The sequence below is a fragment of the Dromaius novaehollandiae genome, chromosome 26 (genome assembly GCF_036370855.1).
Source record: "Dromaius novaehollandiae isolate bDroNov1 chromosome 26, bDroNov1.hap1, whole genome shotgun sequence".
In the NCBI taxonomy this organism is placed as follows: Eukaryota; Metazoa; Chordata; class Aves; order Casuariiformes; family Dromaiidae; genus Dromaius; species Dromaius novaehollandiae.
The window spans coordinates 3,217,297-3,239,939 of record NC_088123.1 but is presented as its reverse complement, the minus strand read 5'-3'; the positions used below and the strand labels follow the sequence as shown (position 1 = coordinate 3,239,939).

Below are 22,643 nucleotides of genomic sequence, written 5' to 3'. Positions count from 1 at the left end.
GCTGCGAGCTCCCTGGGAGCAGTGCCCTGGGGGCTCCGAGCCGCGGCCCCCTCCCGCGCCGGGGCCCAGCGCCAGCCCTGGGGGCTCTTGCGCCACCGCGGTGACGCGGGTCCCCGCGGCCCGGCCTTGACCGGGGCCAGGTCCTGGGGCCAGGGGTCTGGGTGCCCCCAGCCTTGGTGGGGGGGGGGGCCAGGGCTGCACCCCACTGCCCCCAAGCAGTGACACTAATGACTGCAGCAGGGGCAGGTGCGGGGGGGGCACATGCAGGTGCACAGCCTCGATAACCTCCCCCCCCCCCCCCCCCCGCACAGGACAGGGGGAAGCAGGGGACAGCCCACAGCCCGTCTGTGACAGCGGCAGAGCACGTGCCACTGTTATCAGTTCCCACAGCCCTGGCTGGTCCCCCCCCCCCCAGGGGGCCCCCACGTGAGGCAGGGGGGGGGGCAGAGCCTGCAGCTCCCCCAGGGGGAGGGATGCCCCCCCCCCCCCAATGAAACCCCACAGCACTGCCCTAAGAACAAAGTCTTTATTGAGTCCGAGGTAGCAGCAGTGAGCAAGGGCTGGGGGGTCATAGGGGGGCATGGGGGACCCTGGGGCTGGCCCCCCCCCCAAAAAAAAAAGACACGACAAGAGCCAAGAGCGTGATGGTACTGCAGCTTCTCTTGTTTGCACCACACTACGGCGATGGAGGCAAAGCTGAACACGTGACAGCCCGCTTGCCGGGGGGGGGACCAGGCCCCTGCGCAGGGCAAGAACCAGCCCCCATCCTTACACTAGGAGGAATCACAGCAAGAGGATCTTAATTAAGTCATTAAGAGTTAAAAAAAAAAAATAAAGTGGCCTCCCCCCACTGCTAATCTAAAGCTACACAGCAGCAGGATAGTCACCCCTCTGGGGCGAGCACAGGCTTACTGCTGCACCCACCGCAGCTAGAAACTTAGGGCCAAAGTCCAAAAAAAATAATTACTTCAGTGACAACACTAGACAGGATTGGGGAAAGCCCAATAAAAATAAAAAAAAAAAAAGACAGAAACCTACAGTAATTCACAGCCTGCGCGGGGAAGAGTCCGCCCCGGCTGTCTTGCAGCTAGTCGAGACAATCATTAGCGTGAAAGCAGGGGGAGCGCGAGCGGCGAGGCCCCCACGGCGGGCGGCAGCCGGGCCCTCACGCTCCCAGGACACCGTACTTGAACACCGCCATGATGGCGGCGCTGATGAGGCCCGAGATGGGGACCGTGACGAACCAGGCCATGAAGATGTTGCGGAAGAGGCGCCAGTCGACCGCCTTCCTGGAGCGCAGCCAGCCCACGGAGACGACGGAGCCCACCTGCGGGAGAAGGGGGAGCTTTCCGTATCGGACCAAAGCGCGTCCCGGCCATCGCACGGCTGGGGGTCTCCCTCACAGCCTTCGCTGCCACACGCTTCCCAGCTGACCCCAGCCAGGACACCAAGCCGGGGGGGGGAAGAAAAGGCTTGGCAACAAGCTGCCTCCCACGAGCTTTGATCCGGAAGAGACACAGCAGAGCGCAGGTTCCCATGGCCGAGCGGCCCGGGCTGCTTGGCAGAGCCGTCCAGGGTCCCTCAAAGCAGTTTTGTTCTGCCACAGCTCAGGGTCCAAGCACTTCCCCCAGCGCCTTTCTTCAGGGACTCTTCCTTCATTCCTGGGCCGCTCTTAAGCGCGCTGCCACCACCCCGCATTGAAATGCAAATCGCAGCCCCATGAACTACAGGCCAGCGGGCAGCCTATTTTGGGAGCTCCTGAACAGCCGCTTTATTAGCGCCAGCGTTTGGCTTGCACCTCGTGGTGCAAAGCAGGTCTGACCAGATGCCAGGGCCACCGGCCGCGTCGTTAACCCTGGCTCCCACTTACCTTGCAGTGGGTGGTGCTGATGGGGAGGCCGACGTTGGAGGCGATCACCACCGTCAGGGCAGACGCCAGCTCGATGCTGAAGCCGCTGGGGGAAGAGCGAGAGTGTGGGAAACGCGGAGAGAGCCGGCACCGAGCACCCAACACGCTACCCGATTTACCAGGCCCGTTCAGCAGCAAGTCTTGGGGCTGCTCTCCCCACGTGGTGCTGAGCAGACCCTGCGCCCAGCAGGATCAGCTCCCCCCTTGGCTCTCCGGGCTCCCAGCAGCCCAGGATCGACCCCTCGAGGGCTAACGAGGAGAGGGGCAGCTCTGCATGAAGGGACATGTCACAGGGCCTCCGGTGGCAGCACACCCCAGATCCTCCAGCCGAACAAGGCTTCTGCCTCAAGGAAGCATCGGATGCTCTCCCCGATCCAGAGCAGGGCTCTGGGGGCAGGACGCTGCTCTGCAGCCACCCAGTTTGCCTCCAGCAAGGCCCTTACCTCGATGGCGTGATGGGAGTCAGGTCCTTCCCCATCGTCTGAATGACCCGCCTTCCCCAGACCCACAAGCCAATGCAGATGCCAGCGCCTCCGTAGAGCAGCAGCCAGATGGGAGTCGCCACCTTTGTAGCCACATCGCCCGTCTGGTAGACAAGGTAGAGCGCGACCAGAGGGCCTATGGCATTGCTGCAAGAGGAAGGAGACCTGCTCTAGAGGGCCAGCAGCTTCGTCACGGCATCACACAACCACATCAGAGCCAGCAAACAAACCCACCGCTTCCGCTAACTCAACTGACCTGACATCATTGCCACCGTGAGCAAAAGAGCCAAAGCAGGCCGTCAGGATCTGCAGGAACTGGAAGAGGAGGGACACCTCCGGTTTGTCCTGGTCGTTCCACTCTTCCAGGGAGTTATTGCTGCACTTCCTGTCACTGACACCCATCTCCACCTGGGCTGCATTCACATCCACATCAGCGGCCGGGTGGGCGTCCGCCACCGCATTGCAGTAGCTGGTGTAGCTGTCCATGCGGACCCTCTTCTTCGTGTCAGCAGCAGGCCAGGTGAGCTTCTCCATCTCCTCCCCCTTGGGCTCGCCCTCCTTGGCCCGGAAGGAGTCCAGGGGCATGCCGCAGATGGCCATGGTGTAGGAGGTGTAACTGTTGTTGCGCCGCAGCGGCTTGTCACCCGAGTCACCCATGCAGTCCCCCATTTTGGCAAGGTGCAGTTTGTGCAGCAGCTCCTTGTAGAGGCCGGAGTCCTTGTGCACGGTGTGGTACTGGTACTGCCCGCTGGAGTTGATGTGGTGGCTCACGGCCTGGTTGAACTGCACAAGGTTGCCGTTGGGCAGCTGCACAGCTCCTGCTGAGAGAAGGGGTGTTCAGCTCCCAGGGATACCAGTTTTGCAAGGACATGCGTAAAAAAAACAGCCAAGGCCACCCTCGGACCCCTGCACCCCCTTACCCGTCCCTCCACTCACCACTGTCAATGTTGGTTTCCTTCAGGTCAATGCTGGGGAGCCTCTCGCGCTCCGGGGCCTCCTCCAAGTCTCCCAGGTTGAAGGAGACAGTCCTCTCCTCCACAACCACCCGGTGCGGCACGGCTGACACCACGTCAGCAACGGGGTTCTTGGCATCGCCCATGCTGTTGCCCAATGGCACTTTGGGCTCCTCGTGATCTTCCTTCAAACTGCTGGTCTTCTCCATCAGGGGGCTTTCTGAAGGACTCGATTTGATCTCTCCTGCAAAGGAAGGCAGTTGCCATTAAACCCCTTCCCACCACCACCACAGCCAAAGCCCCAGAGCCCGTGTCCACCCTGCTCCTCCTCCCTACGGAGGCAAAGAGCAGGGGCAGGCCCACAGCTCAGGCTTATGGCAGCTAAATTAGTTTACAGCTTCCTAATTCTGAACTTTGCCAACTCTTCCCCTTCCACGTTAATGCTCAGCAGTCGCACCTTGTCACAACAGCCAGACTGTCATAAGCCAGCTCATCTCCTATTTTTAGACCCCACACACCCACACTGGGTGTGGTGAGCAACATCATGGGGCTTTTGCCTGTTATTCCTACAGCAGAGATTCCTCTTCTGCCAGTCACAAGTTATGGTTATCTCCGGGTACACAAGGCTACATCCTCATTTCCAGCTGCCACTGGAAGTGCTTTGCCACAAGCTAGTACACAAATAGCTGCTTCTCATGTGGTAACGACTCCTGAAGGTGACAGGAAAGTGCCTGGTAAACACCCTAACTTCTCTCCCGCTCCCTCAGCTCAGCCCAGCACCCGCTTATGAACCCAAACAGCCCCGTTTGCCAGGAGTCAGGCTCCACCTCCCCAAGGCAGCTTGGTTTCCTGTTCCACTGGAAGAGCCAAGCCAGTATTTTCAGACCCTGGAAGCCAAGACAGTCACTCCCCCTCTACCAGGAAGCCTGCTGCCTTCAGGTGAAAACATGAGGTCAGCTAGTGCACACAAAAACCACCTTCACCTCAGAGACCTGACTACTTTCCTGCCGGTTTGTTTGCTACAGGGACTATCAGGCTGCAGGATTCAGCTTCCCATCCTGGCGTAAAGCCTCTGCAGAGCTTCCTAGCTGAGCTGCAGAGCTCGTGGCCTGCTGCAGCACACACGAGCACGGCAGCGGGGTTTGATCTTGACCTCTTCCCAGCGCTGCTATCCAGCATGCACGCTGGGCTAGCAGGCAGGAGTTAAGCTGAAGCTCGAACAACTGGAAGAATTTCAAGGGCAGCCATAAAGCTGTTAGTCACACCCCAATTACACAAGCTTGACAAGGACGCTTGTTATCCCCTCATCTACAGTTCTTTAAGTGCCCGAGACCACACATGAAATTTATATGCAAGACCACACACTACTCCAGGAGAGCTGCCTGCATGATGAGGAAGTCAGAGCTTGGGACTGCTACTTTGGATGCCTTTCAATAGATATTTCTGCTCCAGGGCAAGGATTTCATAAGATTACACAGCTTTAGCTTGTGATCTGCATCTGCCAAGCCAAAGATTGATCACCAGGTATGTGCAGGATTAAAGGTTACCCCAGTTAACAGGCATGTTGCCTCCTACCTTCCCTGCTCCGCGTGGATGCTCGGTATGAAACAGCATTTATTGCCTGGTGACTCTTCCAGGTCAAGGAGAGAGCACCCTGCTCATCCAGAGGGGCAGGCAGAGCAGTCAGCTGCCAGGAGCTGCTTGACAGCTCCTTAGAGGGGACATTTTGGGGTCTCAGAGGCAGCGCTCAGGCGCTGCTGCTTGTTAGAAGCATGAGGGTCCAACAGGCAACAGCTTGATTACAAATGCCTAGTGACTCAGGCTTTGCAGAGCAGCTTAAGTGCTAACTTAAGCTGAGTGTCCTTTCTAATAACAGCCCCATGGCTAACAAGATCCCCCACTGCAAAAAAAGAAGGTGGTTAGCAAAAGCACGCCCTTCCCCAAAGAACAGCAAAAAGCCAGTGGTTACTTACGTTCGATTTTCTTCTTCATTCTTGGACATACAAAGAACCAGACGACGAGAGCACAGACAACAGCACTCCCCGCCGAAATTAGGAGGATACCCCAGAGAGGAAGTTTGTCAAAGCCCAGCACTAGGAAATAAAACAATGGATCTTGAAAACCCCAGGGCAACAGCCCCCTCCGTGTATGACTTTGCTCTTCAGCTCGAGGAACTGGTACCCAGCACAGAGCCTCCAACCACCTGCAACACCCTGAGCTAGTTTGTCTGCCAGCTCCATGGCAGGGAGAAATGAGCTTCCAGGATACAGAGAAAATCCACCACTGACCATACAGAAACCAAGAGCTTAACCCACATAGAAGCCCCACCAGGTTACAAGCTCCCCATCACAAGCTAATCTCTTTCACATGTTCAGACACTTTCCCTCCCTCCCACAGCCAAACCCGATTAGGGACTGGTGTGCATTCTGCCCTAGCAGCAAGCAACTGGAGGATTCACCCCCCAGCTTGGTTGTCAACACCATATACACACACAGCCTTGTGTCCTGACTTGCTGCAATGTCAAAGAAAAAAAAAAAAAAAGGAAAAAAATGAGCAGAGCTGCTGCAGACAGTGCTGTTCCCCCAGCACACCAGTCTGGGAGCAGCCAGGGGAGAGCAGCACACAGGACCTCAGCTGCTCCCACTGGAAAGCCAGATGTCTCCGTTAACTCTTCTAGCTGCTCTGGGAAGAGGATTTTTCAGCTCTACCAGGCACTAGAAACTTCAGCCCAAACTGCCTCTTCACCAGGAGAGGCAGCCAAGGTGTTAAGTGACCTACTTACAAGCATTCTCACATGCAGTGTGACTTTTAGCAGAAGCTTTACATTATACAGGCTGCTGCAGCCCCCAGTCAGCATATCAAATGCTTGCGATGGCTCAACTCCTGCATTTTCTGCTGCAGCCAGGAGCTTATTGCTCCTCATGCACCACCAGCAACCACGTCACACTTCATACACTTGGTTAACCTGTAAGCTGCTATTTGCTTACAACAAACCTGCCTGGCTGAAGGCTACAAACACCACATTAAGCAGCACTGAGCTTACCCAACCCCCTCCTTAAATTCAGGACTTAAATATGAATCTAGGGAAGTGCTAAACTGGAAGCTGGTTTGAAGCAGTGCTGTTGCTGCTTCACAAGCCCCGGTGCCTCTTAACCCCACCTTGGAGAATCCCAGCACTCCCCTGCCACCTTTTCCTCACAGCCCACATCCCTGCGACACTCCCAGGCTGGATGGTGCATCCGAGCAAGCCGGAGCCCCAAGGGAAAGCTCACATCCCTCCAAAAGCTTTCCAGTCACTGTTTACAGAGAAAACCCTCAAAAGCCAACACTGACTGCTGTCACTCCACCTCCAGCTCCCAATGACCTCTTTCACTGTTCCACAACAGGAAACCCACTCAGACTGAAAACAACTCATGCTGAGTTACTCCGACTGATGGAAGTTATGATTTGAGGTTTTTCTACAGCAGCTTGTCTTCCAGCTCTGTGGGTCTCCTGCTTATTATGCAAAGCTATCCTCCTGCGCCAAGCTAGCCTGACAACAACACAGTGCTTTTCTAGTCCTGCCCTGGGTCTGTCCCTCCACATAACAGCCAAACACTTCAATTTGGCCTTCCCAAAGAGCTTCAAACTGCAGTATGAACTCCTCTTCTCAGTACAGGTGCCAGCTGCAGTATGCCAGCTCTTCGCGCCAGGAAGTCTCAGGGATAATTAGTTTATTCTTAGGGACTAGGTGAATCACAAGGCCACAAACTCCTGTCCCCGGCTCCAGCCCTGCTCCTAGCCTCACTACCAGAGAGGGGGGAGCCCAAGGAGTCTCTTCAGCAGCAAGCTGGGTACCTGGGTTTCAGCACAGGTAAGAGAAGGAAGGGGAAGTCATGTTATCTGCCAGTCCTGGGAAGTCTAAGGAGAGAGGTCTGGGGGGGTTTAGTTTGAGCAGGCCTCTTTGGTTGGGCAACTAGCTAGTTTTAGAACTCAGCGCACGCTAGCCTGCAGCCTTCTGTAACCGGCACAGGCCAGCCGCCTTCTAGGAGATTTCAGCCCTGTAAAGCAAAAAAGGGGTAAATCGTGCATTTAATGGAGGTTTTGTAAAGAATTTCAAAATTCAGGCTTAAGTATTCTGACATGTACTTACAAGGCGCACCAGTATACATGATGGAGAAGAGGTTGATCCCCACGGTACAGGCATAGAAGATCGGCAAAGCTCGCAAGCCATTGGGAACAGGATCAGCCTGCAAAACAATGTTGAGAGCTGCAGAAATCCAGACCCCAGGCTCCGCACCTCTCATCATGTTGCTTTAAGGACTGTGCAGCAGCTGAGGAGCAGCTAAATGGCCCCTTACCAAAAGGTGTGTGCACCTTCAGCCAGCTGCTGACTAAAACACTGTGCTCCCCTAAGCCCTGCCAAAAGCCAGCTCTGGGAGAGGCCCAGAAGGCTCCAGACAGCTTTTCCACTGCCTTCCTGGTGGAAAATAATCCATCAGCGCTGTCAGAAGAGCTGCTGCACAGTGAGATTCCCCAGCTCTCTCCAAGGGCGGAGAAGGTGGGAGAACACAACGGGTTGCCCGAGGATTTTCTGATGCAGTCGAGTGCCCTGTACTCCCTGGCAACCCAAGCACAGGACACACGCTTCGGAGCACAGCTAAGAGCCTGGGCAGCCTCAGGCAACCAGCGAGCTGAGGTCCAGCACGTGAGCAGCCTGCTCCCAGCACACAGACTCCTCTGCTGCTCTTCACCAGCAGGCAGGGGAGGCCTGGCTCCTCCAAGCCTACTGCATTTGCCTTCCTAAGGCTATTCAACCTGCAGAACTCCCAGGCCTCCAGCTGTATTTTTGTACAATCACCAGGCACTTTCAGACAAAACCACTCGTCAGACAGAGCTTTTGCCTCTTTCCAGCTGACTTTGACTAATTAAGAAAGTCCATTATTCATACAAGCAGCTTACTCAGCCACATACCTGCACACAAAGGCCCTCACCCAAGCAGCAGGAGCACTTAATCTCCGCTGCTGCCCAGCAATCTGGTCCGGTGTTGATACAAACAGTGTTACTGAACACCGAGCAGGACAGAGCAACCACACTGTTTGGTGCCAGAATCACCTGACAATGGGACACACTAAGTGGCAGCACAGCTTTGAAAGGCCACTTACGCAAGGTTACTGTGACAGCAGTGACGCTAAATCATTTCCAAAGGCTGCCAGGTAGGAGCAGCAGTGATAAGATCTTAACATCTCTTAAAGCACAAATAGACCCAAGACCCCAAATAATTTAAGTCATTAACCTCAAATGCACAGAACAAACTGATTATACAGCAATGCCAAAGTTCAGCCCTCTGGGCAGCTGGCTGAAGATCCCCAACCAGCAGCATCACCATGCTCCAGGCTCATCACTTCAGAAAGTGAACATCTAGAGCTGCCACCTCTATTTCAAACATTTCAGGTGCCAAGTCCCATTTCCTGGCCTTTCAGACACTCCAAAACAGTGGAAATGTCTCCTTACAAGCCCAGCCAGAGAGGCTTTGGCTCACTTGGAGCCTCAGAGGCTGGTCAGGAGGCAGCCTGGCATTTTCAGCCGGGAATATTTTCTTTGTGGAGCCTCAACTGCAGGTTTCACCTCAGACCTGGAGCTACAGCTCCCAGGACAAGAAATCCCATACAGTGTGACCCAGAGGAAAGCCTCAAGTTACCCTGAACTCGTTCCTCAGGGTGGCCTCTCCCAAAACAGCTCCTGCACCCACTTAAGCAGCAGGAGACCCATGAGCCAAGTCAGTGTGTAATGGAAACACTGCTTCTGTGTATAGGAAGACAGGTTTCTCCTATATGTTGAGGGTAAAGCAGATGATTCACATTAGAGCAATGCTAACTGGCACTTCCACAAATTGTGCCTTTCAGCACAAAGCAGCACCCAGGAAGGTGCTAGAGCCCTTCTTGCTTTGAAGGCTTAGAAACAGCACTAAAATCTCAGTGCTGAGGAAGTGGCTGATGCAGAACAGCCTGAAGATGTGGGCTGCTCAGCCAGCCCCTCCCCAGGAAGGGCACGCAGTTTCCACAGCACCAGGGACAATTCTGGCCCTCCTGTTTTCGAGCCACTGCTGTCAGTTCTGCCTTGATCTGCAGCACAACAGAGGTTCAGCCTCTCACCAGCAGTTAAGCAGCCAGGCAAAAGCCTGGCCAGCAGCTCTGATCAATTCTGAGCTGCTTCACTACTTGGAAGCTCTAGCTGTTACGCCAGACAGGGGATCACCAGCCCTGTTGTTTTGGGGGAAGTGAAGCCTTCTTATCTCCTAGGCTCCATTTCAAGGAAAAAAAAAAAAAAAAAAACACAACAGATCTAGTTTTCCCATCCCTTCAGCTCCTCCTGGATGAGAGGTCAGCACATACATCCAGACAGACGCTGCTGGAGAAGTTTGGATGCAAGTAAGCCAACCTAACAAGCATCCTGGGCCCTACAAAGCGAGCACCTGGGAGCCCCAAGCTGTCAGAACATGCAGCCCACAGCGAGCCCATCCTTACCTTACAAAGGATGAACCTACGGACAAGGAAGAACAGGATAGCAGACATGATGCCAGAAAGGAGGGGTGAGATGAACCAGGACAACACTAGGAGAGAAGAGGTGCGATTAGTATCCCGTTACTGCAAGGGGAAGCCCTGGGCTGGTATGGTTGCCATGGATCTCACACACACATGCTCACACCACTTCTGAAGCCATCAGCAAGCTGGACTTACCAATTTTAAGCAGCTCTGACCACTTGACACCTTCTTGCCCTTGGGCCACTAGCGAAAAGCCAATCGTTGCTCCAACAATACAATGGGTACCAGAAATAGGAAGCTTCAAGAATGAAGCCACTAGCTGCCACACAGCTGATCCTGAAGCACAAGAGAAAGCCTGGTAAGGGAGCTGCCACCACCACAATACGGGACAAGCCTGGCACAGCCCAGGGGACGAGGCTAGTGCTGAACTTCAGCCCATCCCCTCGCTACCCCAGCAGAGCAGCCACTCACCGAACATGGCACTGATTGACCCAGCCATTAACAGCTCCTGCGTAGAGTTGTACATCTCCACATCGATCAGCCCCTTCCGGATGGTCTCGCTCACTTTGGCTCCCAGCAGGACGGAGCCCACCGTCTCAAAGATGCTCGCCAAGATGCACGCTTGCCGTAGAGTCACTACGCCCGACCCAACCGCGGTTCCAAAGGAGTTTGCCACATCATTGGCACCCACAGAGAATGCCAAGATGAAGGCAATGACAAAGCCCAATATCAACATCCAGAGGAAGCCTGTCATGGGAGCCGAGACCATGGTCTCCACAGTGCTCAGCAGCAGCTCCTTGACAGCTGTGGGTGCAACACAGGTTATCTCCATGATTCTACCTTTAGTGGTTTCAGATTAACAGGAACTTTCAACTCGGATATGTAAACAAAGTATGAGGTATGAAAAGGCTATAATAAATAACGTTATAAAATTAAATAAACTAAATAAGCTGGATGGGGAGCAGAGTTCCTGCTATACAGTGCATATGAGAATCGCTTTCCTAGAGTTCCTGTGGCTCTGGAAGGTCAGGGCTGGGAAGGGCTCCATGGCGAGGGAAGGGGAGACCACACGCTCTTCATCCTGCAAGAGAGAAGCAGGCCTGAGCCGGGGGCGGGGGGGCCGGCAGCGAGGCGGTGCCGCAGGCCGAGGCAGCCCCGCCACAGAGGGGCAGAGCAGCCCGGCGCCGAGCCGGGCCCAAGCCCCCCCCCGCCCCAGCAACGCCGCAAGGGCGGAGGCGAAGCGGGGCCTCCAGCTCCCCCTCCCCCCGGTGGCGGCGCCGCTAGGCCGCGGCGGTTAACGGTCGCGGCCCCATTCAAACGCGGCGCGCGCCCTTCCCGCGCGGCGCCTAACGGCCTCTCCCGCGCGCCAACCGCCGCCCCCCCCCCCACCCCCACCGCCACCGCCGCCACACGCATCCCGCCCGCCCGCCCGCCTCCCCCCACCGCCGCCGCCGCCCGCTCCCGGCCCGGCCCCGCTCACCGACACGCGGCCCGACAGGACGCAGGCGCCAACCGGACCCACCCGCCGCCGACTGGCGCCGCCGCTGCAGCCCCGCCGCCCTTTCATAGGGCGCCGCCGCCCCCACGTGACCGCGGCCCGGCCCGGCCCGCCCCCCCGCCCTGCGCCCCGCGCGCGCCCGCGCCTGCTGCGCGGCCCATTGGGCGACCCCGCCGTCAGGGGGCGTGGCCACGCGCCGCCACGCCCCCTCCCCTCACTCGCCCCTTCCCCCCCGCCCTCCTGCCGCGTGGGCGGCGCGGCCCGGGCACCACGTGCGCGGCGGGAGCGGCCCCGGGCGGGCAGCGCGGAGCGCCCGGCCCCGGGCACCGGGCCCCAGCGCCGCTTCCTGGTGCCCGGGACCCGGATCAGGGCCGGTGCCTGGAGCAGGGCCGGTTCCCGGTGCCCAGTGCCTGGAGCAGGGCCGGTTCCCGGTGCCCGGTCCAAGGATCAGGGCCGCTCCCTGGTGCCTGGATCAGGGCCGGTTCCCGGTGCGCGGATTGGGGCCGGTCCCTAGTGCCCCATGCCTGGATCAGGGCTGGTCCCTGGTGCCCGGTGCCTGGATCGGGGCCGATCCCCAGTGCCTGGTGCCTGGATCAGGGCCCGTTCCCGGTGCCCAGTGCCTGGAGCAGGGCCCGTTCCCGGTGCCCGGTCCAAGGATCAGGGCCGCTCCCTGGTGCCTGGATCAGGGCCGGTTCCCGGTGCCCAATGCCCGCATCCAGGCCAGTCCCTGGTGCCCAGATCAGGGCCCGCTCCTAGTGTCCCATGCCCGGATCAGGGCCCATTCCCGGTGCCTGGTGCCCGGGTCAGGGCCAATTCCTGGTGCCCAGTCCCCGGATTAGGGCCAGTTCCCGGTGCCTGGTCCAAAGATCAGGGCCAGTCTCCAGTGCCTGGATCAGGGCCGGTTCCCGGTGCCTGGATCAGGGCTGGTCCTTGGTGCCCAGATCCAGGCTGGTGCCCAGCGCCTGGTACCTGGATCAGGGCCGGTTCCTGGTGCCTGGATCAGGTCCAGCCCCTGGTGCCCAGTCCCCGGATCAAAGCTGGTCCCCGATGCCTGAACCAGGGCCGGACCTGGCACCTGGTCGCCGGATCAGGGCCGGACCTTGTTCCCCTGCTCCCGCACGGCGCCGGGGGCACCGGGCAGGAAGCGCGGCTCAGCGGGCAGCGCCGGGCCAGGACGCCTGGGCTCCAGCCCCGGGGACAGCAGGGTCACCCCGGCATGTGGGGGCCGGGGGTGGGGGGGGTGAGTGGGGCTGGCTGAGCGCCCGAACGCCTGGGTCCCTTGCTACGCTTGCAGCCCCAGGCACGGCTCAGCGGATGCCGCCCGGGGCGTCACGGGCCCGAGGTCACCGGACGCCTGGCCCCGCTCGCTGCCACGTCCGGGGCAGAGTCCGGCCCTGCACGGCCCCGCGTGCCCCCGAGCTGTGACGCCAGCGCGTGCTCTCACCGGTGACCCGTGTGTCCTGTGTGTCCCCTGGGCCCCCGGCCCCCGGCTCCCTCCGGGCTGGACTGCGGGCGGGGGGAAACTGAGGCAGGACCCCCCCCCCCCCCGGACACACCGGGCCGGGAACCCAGGCATCCGGGCTCCGGCCCCCCCCAAACCGGGGAGGACTCAGGTGTCCGGCCTCCCGGGTCCTCTCCCTGCAACGAGCCCCCCCCAGCGGGGAAAGGGCCCAGGCGTCCGGGCCGCTGCTCTGCGGCGAGGCCGCCACCTGGCGGTGAGAGGCGGAGGCGGCGGCGGAAAGGACCCGGCGCTCGGGGTGCAGCGCCGAGCCCCCGGGATGCAGCGCCGAACACCCGGGATGCAGCACCGAACACCCGGGATGCAGCGCCGAATGCCCAGGATGCAGCGCCAAATGCCCGGGATGCAGCGTCAAACGCCCGGGATGCGGCGCCGAGCTCCCGGGATGCAGCACCAAGCACCCGGGATGCAGCGCTGAACGCCCGAGATGCAGCGCCGAGCACTGGGATGCAGCGCCGAGCTCCCGGGATGCAGCACCGAGCACCCGGGATGCAGCACCAAGCACCCGGGATGCAGCGCTGAACGCCCGAGATGCAGCGCCGAGCTCCCGGGATGCAGCGCCGAGCTCCCGGGATGCAGCGCCGAGCTCCCGGGATACAGCGCCCGGGACTCCTGGGCCTCTCGGAGGGGACACAGGTGAGCCCGGTCCCACCCGGCAGCCGAACCTTTTCCCGCACCTTTCTCCGATCGTGGCGATCAGGAGAGGGACGCGCAGCCACAGAAGAGAGCAAATGTCACCCTTGTCTTCAAGGGTGGAGGATCTGGGGAAAGATGGGCCGGGCGGCCTCACCTCGGTCCCTGGGACGGAGATGGAGCAACCAATCCTGGATACTGTTTCCAGACACATGAAGGACAGCAAGGTGGTTGGGAGCAGTCAGCATGGACTGAGGAAGGAGAAGTCATGCTTAAACCTGACCCGATAGCCTTCTCTGATGAGATGACTCACTTGCCACATGGGGGGAGAGCAATGGAGGTTGTGGCCCTTGACTTCAGGAAGGCTCGAAAACGAGGAGCCTTTCAGCTCACACAAGGTGACAAGAAAGCGCCTGAAAAGAATGAAGGACCTCAGAGGTGGACCTGCTCCAGCATGGGGCACCTCCTTCCAAGAGTCTCCAGCAATGTCCCCTTCCACCTGCCTCCTCCCTCTCGTTTTTCCAAACACGGCTCTTCATGTTTCGCAGTCACAGAACGGTTGAGGTCGGAAGGGACCTCTGGAGATCATCTAGTCCAACCCCACAGGTCCCCTTTTGGGTCTCCCTGAGCAGAGGCACCATGAGCTCCTCCGACTGCCTGAAGTTTTGGTGTGCAATGGGCTGTTTTCACCCATTTCAGAGCTGGCTGGAAGCAGCTGAGCCTGGCACAGGGCGGCTCGTGGTCTCCTCCCACACCAGGCACCCTGCAGACCCCAGCTACCAAACCTGGGCATTTTTTGTGTCCGACACGTCCCCTCACGCACACACATGCACATGGACTGGGCCCAGTAGCTGGGCTTGGACCCTCTGTCCATCCTGTAGCTGGCCCTGGACCTCCTGGTTGCTCATGCACAGACACACACGCTTGCTTGATGGGTCCATCTCAGGTGCAGCTCCCTACTGCATGGATTGCCCAAGAAAGGACTCCTTCGCCCTTTCAGGGGCAGAAGTTGCCCAGCAAAGCGACGCAGGGCAGAAGGGCTGCAGAGCCCATCGTGCTGCCCCGGGGCCCATGGCTGCAGGGTTATGGCGTGGGCTCAGAGGGCCCAACTCCTCGTGCTGCCCACCGGGACACAAGTTGAGGGGAGGGCACAGGGCTCTGCCTCCCTGCCCGCACGGGACCTGCAGCGTGCATAGGCACACCGTGGGGTGTAGATGCATGCCATGCCCTCTACCTGCACCCTGTGGTGGGTAGGTGCACAGCGTGGTGTGCACGGACGTTATCCCCTTGCGTCGCTAAAGATCACTCTGGGATCCCACACAGGCTTCACAGCAGCACTTCACCTTTTATTCCCTGCAGAAAGTCCATCTCAGGTACCTGGTGGTACCTCCTTCACGGGGCAGCAGTTCCTACCACCTTCCCCTCCGGTGCTCCAAGGGCATCTTCTCCCCGACGCTAGGGAGTCCAAAGGAGAGGTGTTCAGCGCCAGGTACAGGGATGTCCCCTTGGGTGCCAGGGTGCCTGCTTCATGGCCAAGCTCCAACGTGCCCCGTCTCCCCCGCGGTGCTGGGGATAGCCCTGGCGTCCCCAGTGCTGCCGGCCGGGGAAGGCAGGGCAGGGCAGGCAGGACAAGCCCCAGCCCTGCTCAGAGATACACACCAGAGGAGCTGCTCCTCGCCGTGAGCCCTGCAGGAGTTGTGCTGGCCCCTCTCCTCCTGCTCCTCCTGCCAGGCTTTCACCACCTCTGCCCGGCGCCGGCTCTGGATCGCTGGCAGGGACTCGTGGCTGCAACGGCAGGGACAAGGCTGCTCTCGGCCCCGCTGAGACCCTTCCTGCCCAGCCCTGCCCAGCCCGGCACCCCCACGGTCCCATCTGCACCCGCAGTCACAAGACCAAAGCCTTTGCTTGGGGCTGTGGAGAGGAAGGTGGAGGCCAGGGCTGACCCCGGGCATTCCCAGGCCAGGAGAAAGGAGAGGATGCCGACTCCAGCCCCACGGCTCTGCGTTGGCCTCTTTGACCCACTGTCAACTCCCTGCCACCCAGCTGCACTGGGCCACGCTGGGGCTGTGCACACTTACTGCCGGACGGAGAGCTGCCCTGGCTTGCGCCCCGGCTCCTTTGCCCACGCCTCCCTCCTCTCCTGCAGCTCTCTGTCATACTGCCTTCTCCTGGCGGAGGCTGGAGAAGTGGGGCAGGAGGAGCTCTGAAAGGCAAGAGAGAGGCTTGTCAAGCAGCGGGCAAACGCATGGGTCTGTCTCCGATAGCACCAAGGCCCTGGGGGACAGCCGGCAGGGACGCCGCAGCCGCAGCGGGGACACCAGGACAAGCAGCGTGGCACGTCCCCATGGAGAAGCCAGGGTGGGAGCAGGGTCTGGCTGTGCTCTGCAGTTGGGGAAGGTTTTCTTTTGTCAAAGGCCTTACCAGGTATGCTCTGCTCTCTTCTATAGTCTTCTTTTCCTCTCTTACAGCTGTATCTATTTTCAGTTCAGCCCGGCATCTCCTCTGTTATGCAAGGAAGAAAACAGTGCATTTTCTGTGGAGGTGCCACCAAAGGAAATGTCCCTGCGTAGCCCTTGGCAGGGGCTTCCTGCAGCTGAAGGCAGCCATGAGGACCACGTGCTCTCAGCACAGCAGATTGCTGTTTGGGTCCCGTAGTTTTCCTTGACAGCTTCTCCCTCCCGGGAAGAAGATGAGCATCAAAGACAAGTCACCTGCCCCACGACTGGGAGGCAAGAGGACAGCAACGCTGAGGACACCTCCGCACCTCCAGAGCTGCCCGGAGGAAAGGCCGTTCCCCGGGGCGGCTGAAAAGGCTTCCAGTACCTGGGCATTCAGGGCAGCCGTCCTTGCCCGACAGGCCACGTGCTCGGCCCACTCGGCCCTTTCCTGCCTCTCGGCCTCTCCCAGCCGGGCTGCCCGGAGGCGTTGTTCCTCCTGCTGCATGCAGAGGTAGCACACTTCCTGGGGGGCAGAGACGCACAGCAGCAGCATGAGCAGCAGGGATGTGGCCCCATGCCCTTCCATCCCATGGGAACATCTCCCCTTCTAGGACAACCCCGAGACAGTGGTGTGAGGAGGGACTAGGCAGTGGCTTGTGTCTTCCGCAGAAGATGCAGAAGATGCTACTGAATGTCCCTAGCAAGGGATCTTGGGGGAGTCAGCACCCACAGAGCTGCACTCTTCCATAACTCAGTAGGACTCAGTTGTGACACTGGACCTGATCACGTACCTGTCCTACTCTGCGATGGCCTTTGCAGACAGGGATTTCCGCTTTGCGCCTGCCCTGACGAGTTGCTTTCCTCCTCCCTTCCTTCGAGGAGCTCCTCTCAACTGCTGGCGGCACACTGCAGACAGGGAGCAGGCAGAGGCTGTGTCAGCACAGCATGAGCTGGCTCTGCAGCCTGTGCTCACCAGCTGGGCACCTGCCTCTGCAGCAGAAGGTGGTTCTGCAGCAGACCTGGGTGTGTTTGAGCAGCTGCGTTGGCATCCGCAGAGAAAGAGATACCCGGAGCTTTGGCACCCCGATGGGGCACAACAGCCCCCGGCAAAGCTCTGGATGCCCAGGGCTAGGCCCTCTCTTCTTGGGACAGGGGGAGAGAGAGAGGTGACGTGTCCAACGCACACGTCTCCCTGCCACAAGGGCCAGAGCACACCAGTGCCCCAGTCCGATTCTCCACACGTCTCACCTCTCTGAGGGCTCGGGTCCCAGGACTTGCTGACTGATGACATCGCCCATCTTTATCACAGGTAATTTCACTGGGGAAAGCCTTCTTCGAGAAAGGAGGCGCTTCCCAGCAGGACTCCCTGCAAGTGTGACATGAGAAACCTCCTCAGAAGAGGGCAGTGGGGAAGTGTCCTTCAGCAGATCAACTGCAAGTTGGTGTGCCGGGCTGTCCCGAGGAATTCTTCTTCCATAGCGAGCCCCCAAAGGGTGACTGCTGGTGGCAAACAGAGCCACAGGAGGACAATTTTGTATCGCAGGCAGCACATTGTAACTGGCTTTAACTCCCTGGCACTAAGGACACAGGGGAAACCCACAAGCCTGTGTGAGGACTCATCGGTTCCGTTACTTTCTTTCTCTCCCTTCTTAGCCGTGTGCTTTTCCATCTGCAGGTCTTGCAGAGACTTGAAAGCCCCCACGGTAGCAGAGTGCGCTCGTACAGGCTGAGCTCTGGAAGCAGGAAGACAACAAGAATGAAGCTGACACGCGAGGTTCACAAAACCCTGCTGCACACTTGCCCCCCAGCAAGACAGTGGCCACCCCTGGGAGATGCGTGAAAAGCCTTTCAGAGCAAAATGTCCAACACAAGCAACTCTCTGCCACAAGGACCAGAGCACACCAGTGCCCCAGTCCGATTCTCCACACGTCTCACCTCTCTGAGGGCTCGGGTCCCAGGACTTGCTCTCCCATGCTGCCGTCTCTTTTGACCCCAGGCAACTTCAGGGGGGAAAGTCTTCTTCGAGAAAGGAGGCGCTTCCCAGCAGGACTCCCTGCAAGCGGGACATGAGAAACCCCTTCAGAAGAGTGTCTTTGTGGCACCGCAGGCAAGAAGTACTTGCAGAGCTGCTCTGTCCTGGTGTGAGACTGTCTGTGGCAGTACTCCCCATTCCCTTGGGGTCACGTTTCCTAGCAGGACTTAGGTCCTTTCTGACAGTGCTCGAAGGAAAGAGCCCTTGGCAATACACGTGAGGGAAGGGAGTGCAGTGGGCAAGTGTCCTTCAGCAGATCAACTGAACATTGGAGCGCGGGGCTGTCCCGAGGAATTCTTCTTCCATAGCGAGCCCCCAAAGGGTGACTGCTGGTGGCAAACAGAGCCACAGGAGGGCAATTTTGTATCGCAGCACATTGTAACTGTGGCTTTAATTCCCTGGCACTAAGGACACAGGGGAAACCCCTGGTTCCTTTACCTTCTTTCTCTCTCTTTTTAGCCATGTGCTCTTCCATCTGCAGGTCTTGCAGAGACTCAAAAGACCCCTCAGCAGCTGAGTGTGCTCGGGTAAGCTCAGACCTGGAACCAAGAAGAGAAGAAAAATGAAGTTGACACTGGAGTTTCACCAAACCCCGATGCACAGTTGTCCTCAAGCAAGACAGTGCCTGCCCTTGGGGCATTCATGGAGAGCCTTTCAGGGCTAATGCAGGACAGCATCCGATGCAAAAAATTCACTGCCATAAGGACCAGAGCACACCAGTGCCCCAGTCTGATTTTCCACGTCTCACCTCTCTGAGGGCTCGGGTCCCAGGACTTGCTCTCCCATGCTGCCGTCTCTTTTGACCCCAGGCAACTTCACAGGGGAAAGCCTCCTCTGAGCCAGGAGGTGCTTCCCAGCAGGACTCCCTGCAAGCGGGACATGAGAAACCCCTTCAGAAGAGCATCATTGTGGCAGCTCAGGCAAGAAGTACTTGCAGAGCTGCTCTGTCCTGGTGTGAAACTGTCTGTGGCAGTAACACCAATTTGCTTGGAGTCATGTTTCCTAGCAGGACTTAGGTCCTTTCTGACAGTGCTTCAATGAAAGAGCCCTTGGCAATACACGTGAGGGAAGGGAGTGCAGTGGGCAAGTGTCCTTCAGCAGATCAACTGCAAGTTGCAGCACTGGGCTGTCCCAAGCTCCTCTTCCATGGTCAGCCCCTGAAAGGTGACTGCTGGTGGTAAAGAGGGCCACAGGAGGGCAATTTCCTATCCCCGGCATCACACTGTCACTTTGGCTGTTGTCCCCTGGCACTAAGGAAGCCTTCAAGCCTGTGTCAGCACTCATCGGCTACTTTACCTTCTGGCTCTCTCTCCTCAGCCTTCTCTTTGCCCAACTCGTCCTCTTTGGCAGGCTGCACATATGACCTCAGGGAAGATAAGAGATGATTCAAATCTTCCCTGGAAAGAAGATGAAAGAGAAAATGAAGCTGACAACCAAGCCTCAGAAAACCCTGCTGTGCCCTTGCAGTGCAGGCAGAAAACGGTAGCCCTTGCGACATGAGTTGATGATGATACAAAACGGAGAGGAGTGGCTGATGAACCAGAGGGCTGTGCTGCCATTCAGAGGGACCTCGACAGGCTGTGAAGTGCACAGTCCTGCACCTAGGGAGGAATAACCCCATGCACCAGGACAGGCTGGGGGCTGAGCTGCTGGAAAGCAGCTCTGTGCAGAAGGACCTGGGGGTCCTGGGGCAAAACAAGCTGACCACACACCACCAATATGCCCTTGTGGCCAAGAAGGCCACTGGTATCCTGGGCTGCAGCAGGAAGAGCATTGCCGACAGGTCGAGGGAGGTGATTCTCCTCCTCTACTCAGCCCTGGCGAGGCCGCACCTGGAGTGCTACATCCAGTTCTGGGCTCCCCAATACAACGGACTACTGGAGCTACTGGAGCGAGTCCAGCAAAGGGCTACTAAAATGGTGAAGGGACTGGAGCATCTCTCATACAAGAAAGGCTGAGAGAGAGGCGACTCTTCCACCTGGAGAAGAGAAGACTTAGTGGGGGATCTTACCACTGTGCATAAGTATCTGAAGGGAGGGTGTAAAGAGGATGGGGCCAGACTCTTTTTGGTGCTGCCCAGCGACAGCACGAGAGGCAAAGGGCACAAATTGAAACACAGGAAGTTCCCTCTGAAAGTGAGGAAAACTTATTTCCAGTGAGGGAGATGGAGCACTGGAACAGGATGCCCAGAGAGCTTGTGGAGTCTCCATCCTTGGAGACATTCCAAAGTCATCTGGACAGGGTCCTGGGCTCCAGGTGACCCTGCTTGAGCAGGGGGATTGCAATCAGTTTTCTCCAGAGGTCCCTTCCAACCTCCACCATTCTGTCATTCTGCGATGACTTAACAGCCTTCTGAGCTAATAAAGACAGTGTGTGCAACAGAAATCCCTCACTCCCACATGGACACAACCATCCCGTTGCCCTCCTCCACTGCCCCATGGGCCTCACTTCTCCATAGGCTTCTTTCTCCTGGCTTGCTGCCCTTTTGCCACCTTGGCCCCCTTCAATTGGCCTGGAGAACGCCTCTTTTGACGGTGGGGCTGCTGCTCAGGAGGACTCCCTGTACGAGCGCAAGAAGAAACCTCATCAGAACAGCATCCTTGTGACCACTCAGGCAAGAGGACGTGCAGACCTGGTCGCTCATGGCTTTGGAGTCGGATGGTCATTTACCTTCTATCTCCTGGGACCCCTCGGGGGCAGGGTCTCTGGCTTTCTTCACAGGCACTGGCTTAATCTCAAACCTAGAAACAAGGAGACAGCAGCTGGGACAAAGGGCCCCACAGTCCCTTTGCAGCTTGCGCAGAGCATCCAGCCTCAGAGAGAGCTGAGAGTTGCTGCAAGGTCTCTCGTTTTCCAAAGCAGAAGATGCAGACTCTTCAGCACCGGGGAGGACGGTACTGGGCAAGTACGTGACACAGCCAAGAGCTCCTGCCTCGAGGGGCCCAGCAGTTTCCATGGGCTGCTCCCAGCGCTTTGCTCTCCTTCCTGTGAGAAAGTGTATCCTGTCCCAAGTCCTCCTGGCTGCCATTTCGGACTCTCTTTTTCTCAACTTCCAAGTGCCCATGAAGAGCAGAGCAATCTCGTTTGCCCAGATCCATGTGAATTCACATCTTGCCCTCCAGCTCCCTTGCAGACCCTCCCAGATTCATGAGGTAGCATGTGTAAAGAGGCAGCTCTGTGGCTGGGTCCCCAGTGGATCTGCTCAGCAGTGCTTGTCCCACGACAGAGCTCGGCAGAGCCCCATTAGACACTGCCTCCCACTGCGCCAAGAAGTCCCTCTTCCTCCTCTCCCCATTGCTCCCAGAAGAAGCCATTTAGGAGACCTCTGTTTCCCCAGAGTCTCCCAAAAGAAAGGCACATGTCCCAGACAGGACTTGCATAGGTCAGGTCTTTGATCCAGCACTGGAGAGCAGCACAAGATAACACACAGGAGAAACTGTCCAGTCTTTACATATTTTTGCCACCTCTGGCTAAAGAAAGGGAACGAGGAGGAGAAACTTGATGGGGAAGGGTGCCCACATTGCTCAGCCACGGGCTACGCAAGCAAACATACTCACGCTGGAAGCACGCGAATCCCCCCAGGACGCACGTGGAACGCCGCAGGGTGTTCGCCTGACAGCACCCAATAGCGTGTCAGTGGGTTCTGCAAAGAGCAGAGATGGGGGAGATGAGGCCAAGCAAAGGATCTCCTTACTCACAAAGGCAACCAAGCTTTGCACCGCTGAGAGAGGCTGCCTCAAGGAACCTCTCCCCCACGCATGTCTTTCACTACAAGCAGCCCTCCAGGAGAATGAGGAGAAGCTGCACAGCTGTGCAATCAATCCCCTTCCCCAAACCTTTGGGAAAGGGAGGGCAGGCTGCACAGGTGTTTGCCTCCACCCCAGACAGCTCTTCTCAGCTCCTCCTATGCTGCCAACACCACTGAGCGCAAACAGCAAGGAGCTCTTCAGAGAGCTTGCATTGCTGGAGGTCATGCCTCTCCCAAGTGCTCCACTCATCACGGCAGCCCTGGAGATAGCAGCCCCCTAGTCCTCTGCGAGGAGCTCGGAAGAGCTCTAAGGAGCCCTGGAGAAAAAGGTAAACGTACCGAGAGGAGACATTTTAATACAACTCCCGTCCCATCCACGGTGAGGAGAAACTCTTTGTAATATCTCATGGTGAGGATCTTATCTCGGCTCATTAGGAAACCGATGCCCTTGAAAACAAGGTCATAATCCTCTCCGAGTCCTGACCCCCAGCAGAACAGCAACACGAGGTTGTTCACACACTCCTTTACGAGTTTCTCTGGAAAGGACGTCTTTGATGACAACAGAGCATAGTCCAGAGGGACGATTTCAAGATCACCTAGAAAACAGCAAAAGAGGCACCAAGCTGGGGAGATAGCAGCACAGCGGCCTGCAATACAGTCGGGGAGGAGGACAGATGGGGCTCCTGCAGCTCTGTCCATGCTCTGTGCATAAGGAGTGCACAGCAGCCTTCAGGGTTAGTCTGGCCACCCCCAGCCTGTCCTCGCAGAACTGATGGTCAGATGTCCCAGCTTTGGGTGACCCACTTCACAGTCCCTCCAAACTCCAGCCCCAGGCCTTGGTGCCACACAAGCAGTAAAGCAGGTCCGAGAGAGACAGTGTAGCTGCATGCAGTGCTTGCAAACCAAA

General features: G+C 58.1%; 2 protein-coding genes across 3 annotated transcripts in view; one reads left to right on the top strand and one right to left on the bottom strand.

Moving 5' to 3' along the window:
* The window catches only part of LOC112995814 (DNA-directed DNA/RNA polymerase mu), a gene marked incomplete at its 3' end in the record, with an annotated part of 180,484 nt that overhangs the window by 116,737 nt on the left and 41,104 nt on the right, over positions 1-22,643 (top strand). The gene's annotated exons all lie outside the window — the stretch shown is intronic.
* Positions 508-11,454, bottom strand: SLC20A1 (solute carrier family 20 member 1). 2 transcript variants are annotated; one of them, XM_064497889.1, is made up of 11 exons: positions 11,349-11,454; positions 10,340-10,949; positions 10,064-10,204; positions 9,851-9,936; positions 7,477-7,573; positions 5,318-5,437; positions 3,328-3,588; positions 2,648-3,212; positions 2,353-2,538; positions 1,871-1,955; positions 508-1,327 (listed from the first exon to the last, which is right to left on the bottom strand). In XM_064497889.1, the coding sequence occupies exons 2-11, from the start codon at positions 10,698-10,700 to the stop codon at positions 1,166-1,168; spliced, it is 2,064 nt and encodes a 687-aa protein (XP_064353959.1). In that variant the 5' UTR covers positions 10,701-10,949; positions 11,349-11,454; the 3' UTR covers positions 508-1,165. The 2 variants fall into 2 exon arrangements, with proteins under 2 accessions (XP_064353959.1, XP_064353960.1); XM_064497890.1 differs by having other exon boundaries at positions 2,648-3,209.